This window comes from Gobio gobio (genome assembly GCF_949357685.1).
Source record: "Gobio gobio genome assembly, chromosome: 25".
Taxonomy (NCBI): Eukaryota; Metazoa; Chordata; class Actinopteri; order Cypriniformes; family Gobionidae; genus Gobio; species Gobio gobio.
The window spans coordinates 31621873-31627872 of NC_137121.1; the positions used below are offsets into that span (position 1 = coordinate 31621873).

Sequence of the window (6000 nt, forward strand, 5' to 3'; positions counted from 1 at the left end):
ATAAAATTTACATATATATTTTTAAAAATGAAAATACAAAAAACGTTGCAGGATTTACGATATTGATGACCGTTAAAACGCGTCATCACAGTCTGTGAAAAGGGTCTATAGTATGTGAATAGTACAGATTACTAGATTTTTACAATTAAGTTAAGACATTAAGTAAAGTTAACTAAAAAAGTTTTAGTTAGAATCACGGTTGGATTTTACGTCTCAGACACACAATAATGTTCTTTATAATTGATTAGTTAGTTAATAGTTATTAATGAGGCCAATATCATTCAGTAATTATTGATTACTCAACAAGGAACTATCTCCTAAATTTGAAATTACTTACTGATTAGTTAAGCTTGTTTCTATTAATTATAGTAGCTAAAGTGTTAATGTAGTACTATGCATTACTTCCTGCATTGTTACCTATTAATGATGGACCATTATTCTAAAGTTTTACCATTTCTACAAATATGGGCACTTTTAAAAATGAACTCTCTTTAAACACACGTTTCATAATTGCACTTGAAAGACTGTGAACATTTGCATAACTCCAGATTGTCTGGCAAAAGACAATTGCTCACTGAGAAGACACTTTTCGCAGTCTACTTCCCACTGAGTGAATCAACTGAGAATGGCTCTAATTTACATGTATTTCTTTTTACCTGAAACTTCCCCCAAACTCCTGATTCTCGGGAGATCACTGAAATATACCCAAAATCTATTGGATTTAATGTCAATTCTCACTATACAGTATTATATGTGTTTGATATCGTTTTAAAATGCGAATGGTACAAAAATCTCATAACCACATAAGTATACAAGAAGTTAATGAGAGTTTTTAGAGCTTAGAGATATTTTACTCATTATGGTGGGTGTGGCTTTTGGAGCCATTTGGTCTTGTCAATGCAGGTCATAGGGGACAGTGATTAAATGTAAATTACCTTTGTTCGCATGTGTTTCTATTTGAAAGAGATCTCTGTCTTGGTCTGAGCAATATAAGGAAGTGGAGCAGAAAGATAATGGCGCAATACTATTAACAAGATTGGCCCGTAACATAGAAAACGCTCTGTGTTACGTAATATTCAAAAAGTCAGGAAATCTTTCACTCTTTAGGCTATTTCGGAATATTTGATGTTATGTATGAATTATCTTTAAATTCATTATGTAATTGGCATTATATATTTACCTGACTGTTAATAAAATTGTTACATTTTGATCCTTTCTGAATCACTCTGTAATTATTAAATATCTCCAGTACGAAACAATATAATTGCAACAAAAGGTTAAAACGGAATGATTAAATGTGTGACTAATATAAATGACCAAAACAACCAATTGGCATTCTATCCTAAATTCGACACTATAATAAATGGAGTCAGATAAAGAATGTTATAATTAAATCCATTTTGCCCAGCGGAAACACAAACGCACAACGGCCTTCAACCGCAGCTCGTTACCGTTCATTGGAGCGAAATTTCAGCGTGCTTACACACTGACAAATAATTTTAATGTCCACATAGAATTAATGTAAATATTAATTTAAACAAAACCCTATCCCTTTATACAAGTCATTTTGCTCAACACTTTTGTATTAAAAGATGGCCAGATGTCCAAATTAAAGAGTCTCATTCTTCTACTTTACAGACATCAGGCAGGTCAGATAGTTTGGAGATTGTGTGTCAGAGAGCGAGTGAAATCATTAGCAATGTATCAGCAAGTGATGATTTCAATGAAACGTTAGCTGTGGGATGTGACAGGTGCAAAGGAAACAGACCTCGAGGGGCATGTTCATTTAGACATGATTGCGTGCCCACCAAAGGACAGTAAAAGAAGTAAGATCGACGATCGTTATTCCTGATCATCACTCACCAATAGGTTGATGACTTCACCTGTTTTTGCATGTTATCATACTCTGCGCACCACATGATTAAACATTAAGGTCAAGGACACCTTTGCCCTTTGGCTTCCATATTTAGTATGTCCCTTTTTTTGCTTTAATGACAGTAGCACCCGCACTGTAAAACCCAACAAGTTAAGCTAACTCATTTAATTTGAGGAAACTGATTACCTCAATTAAAATGAGTTTAACAAACTTAATTGAAGTAAAGAAAAACTGTAGTTATGAGTACTCTGAACTTATTTTAATTGAGTCCACTAAACCAAGGATATTTTTTAATATCCAATTAAACTTTACACTGCATTCAAATACTTTTTACAGCTAAAACTTCACTATAATGAGTAAAACAACAGTAATAACAAACTTTAAATTAACTCAGAGAGCTTGCTAGTTACTGCTAGCTCACAATAGCACACACAAAGTCAAACCCAATGAGTTAAGCAAACTCATTACATTTGAAGAAACTTATTACCTTAAATAATTTGAGTTTAAAAACCAACAGTTATGAGTACTCTAAGCTCATTTCAGTTGAGTACACTAATATACATTTTTTGTAAATGATTCTTAATATATTTTGCAGTTGAGTAATTACTTAATTAAGAGATTAATTATGTGATGATTGAGCATTCAATATGAACACCTGATGACAATGAGCAGAATCACAGAAGGAAAGAGAAACACAAGAACTACAATTGACTTAAGCCACAGCTTTAGATGAAATAACAGAAGATAAAAGAAGAACATTAAATCTCTGAAGATCTCAGCAGAGGAGGATTAAACAACTCCACAAACAGCACTACCAGCTTCACACATTACTAACCAGACTGACTTTATTTCTGTCATTTCTGTTTTAATGAAAATTATAGTTTAATTGAAGTCACCATGATGGAGATGAGTCTTTTCTTTAGTTGGGCTCTTGACCCTTAAACATTTAACTTTACTTTTTTTTTCTTCCCTCTGGCTGCTTTAACTGTGTGTTTGGTGCCTTCTAGACCGAGATAAGACAGAAAATGTATTTTTGTCTCATGTGGATGAAAGACAACAACTCCCAGAATGCACTTGCTTCGCTGCCCTACGAGGCCACTCCCAAAGCCACGGCTACTGGTTATATCACCTGCCCACCGCGGCACCGCTCCCACCGTTGTTTTGATATTCATAGTAATAAAATCATTTTGTTCAGTTAGAGAACAGACACTAAAATTAAAAACTGAACGTGTCTTTTCAATAAAGTGTGAGTGAGCCGAACGAAAGTCACGTCACAGACGCAGCAGGAGTCAGGAGTCATTCACGACGCGTGTCCAGTCTGGCGCATTTTCAGATCATGCCTATGGAAGCTAAACTTTCATAGGAATTAATTGAAATGTTGAAACACTTACTTTGCTCAGTACCGCTCCATTATTAATGCCCGAGCCGAGCGGCAGCGGCCGTGCGCATTTACATTCTGTGAGTGAGATCCCTCCCCTATGTGCGGGTTGATAACATGTGGAACTAGCTCCTTCTACTGGCTGTAGTCTTTAACCTCTGGACAAAAAAATCCACTGATGACGCAAAATGAAGATATTTGCGTCATCTGAGGATTTTTCCAGAAATAAAATGCCTAATTCTCTCGTCTCAGGGAGACATGAGGTGGGAAATTACAATAATTTGAATATACTACCAAGTTTTTTACTGATACAAAGCTTAATGCTAAATCGCTGAAGTAACCCTTTAATTATTTCATAGGGAATTTTGAAAGAGTCTATTTTACGGCAGAGCAAATGACTGATCCAGCTTTCATTTGAGCGTGCAATAACTATTAATTTCCAAACAATAGTGAAACACTATTTAACTGCCAGGTAACATAGATCAGCAGTTCAAGACATTAAATTCATAAGCACATAACACAAGAACACTTATCTTTAAATATAAGCAAAACTTTACTGATTACTCTAACACATAAATCTAATATCTAACACAAACACACACACACACACACACACACACACACACACACACACACACACACACACACACACACACACACACACACACACACACACACACACACACACACACACACACACACACACACACACACACATTCCCACACATTGCAGAAAGGAAGAAAGTGAGGAAAGAATGAGTTTTAAGAGAGTGAAATGATGAAATCCCAAGTTCCTAGCAATATACTGTATGCATAACACATGACCTGAATGAACCATTGATCATTAATTTAACCCTCCTATCGTTTCTTAGGCGGGGATATTACATTTGATATCAATTGCACAAGTTCAGTTTAGAATCTGGAGGTTACTTGTGTTTGTGTCTTGTGTTGTCTTTGAATTGGGAATTCCCTTTTCCTTGGTCCTGGCTGCAGGGATTCTAATTCGCTGACAAGGAAGCCAAGACACACATGGCGTGTTGGCGGCTGGATGGAAAGTCTCGTGGGTGTTGTTTAAAGTTGAAGCGCGCTGTGCTTTAGAATCGTTGAACGAAGCTTTGCGGCGAAACTTAACTTAGAACATGAGACTCAGCGGAAAGAAAATAAACTTAAGTAAACTTCAGGAGTCTAGTGGAGTCCATGCCTCGACGGGTCAGGGCTGTTTTGGCGGCAAAAGGGGGACCAACACAATATTAGAAAGGTGGTCACAATGTTATGCCTGGTCGGTGTATATTCTACACAGTGAGGTAGCTAGGTGAATATTCGTAGCTATTTATATACTGTCTTTTAGCATGAACTGGATAACTGTATTGATCATTCAATCTGTATTATAAAAATAAATTAATAAACAATGCCAGTGTCTATTTACACCAAGTGCAAATAGTGCGCCTTGTTGGCAAGTGCTATTTGCACTATCTCTGCCTAACAATGCCTGATTGGGCCAAACAAGATTAAAAAAGACACACATTTAAACATCTTCAGTGGTGTAGTCAGTAGAGCACAAGACTCAGGGAACAAGGTTTTGACGCGATCGACCCGGGTTCGAATCCGCCTTTTGCAGCTCTTCTTCCTTTTCCCATCACATATCACATCAGAAAGGCATGTACTTTCAATAAAAATTATGAAAATGCTCTAAAAGTGGAAATAAATTACCTAACGAAATGTTTAATAATAATAAAACTATTTATTGGTTAGGGTTAGGGGTAGATGATAGGGAGGGCTTTTATTGTCCCATTAATGCTGCACCCATTTAAAAATTTTAATAAATATTATCATTTACACAATGTGTTTATTGCATCCTGTTAATGTACAACACTACTGAGGTGTGAATAGTATGTATCTGTCAAAAAGTATAAATAGCATCTAATTACTATTTACACATATTGCAAAGAATATATTGCTATTTTCACTTAGTAAATAGCATCTACATCTATTTGCACTTAGTGTAAATATCATCTATTGCTAAGAAAATATGTTATTTTCTCTTGGTGTAAATAGCATCTATCGCTATTTACATGTAGTGCAAATAGCCGCTGCCATAAATAAATGTTACAATAAATGTAATATTACAATCTATATTAAACAGGTATATATAAATATATATTAAATATAGTGCACATTCAGTCGTTGCCTTTGTTGTCAGTCAACATCTCCATATCTAACAGTCTATCAGTCTCCATGTCTATCATGTCATCATCACTGTTTTCTCTTTTCCTTTCTAGGAATGATGCTCATAAAAACCATTGATTTGTGGCTGGCAGTCTGAACTATATCGTATAAAGAACAAAAGGTAACATTAAACGTTATGCTTTCTAATGACTTTTGACATTGTCATATTGTTATTTATTTATTTATTTATTTTGTTGACAGTTTATTTTAACAAATTATATTTCTATGACTATAGGAAATACTTTGGTATAATAATGTGTGTCAGATTATTAACATGGCGATTCTTTTTTTCTTACATATGTTCTCCCCTGATGACAACCACAGACATCAATATGATAAGCATTCATCACAGCCTCTACAATAACATCTGGAGTTCTGTTTTTTTGTGTGTGTCGTTTTGTCTTTTTGCAATAATAACCAAGACAAGAAGTTCCAGCCTGTTCTGGATCGCACATGACTGCTCTTGGTAAAATTCAAAAGCAGTGACCGCTCACCTCTGTTATTTTCTCTGTTACATTTT

At 35.2% G+C, this 6000-nt stretch overlaps 1 protein-coding gene across 1 annotated transcript in view; it reads left to right on the forward strand.

Annotated features, from left to right (window-relative positions):
• Positions 1–5539, forward strand: part of ccdc136a (coiled-coil domain containing 136a) — a gene marked incomplete at both ends in the record, with an annotated part of 30950 nt that extends 25411 nt beyond the window's left edge. The window contains one exon of the mRNA XM_079808802.1: positions 5534–5539. Within this exon, the coding sequence (XP_079664928.1) occupies positions 5534–5539 (6 nt within the window). The remainder of the gene's footprint in view (positions 1–5533) is intronic.
• Between the last annotated feature and the right edge of the window lie 461 nt (positions 5540–6000).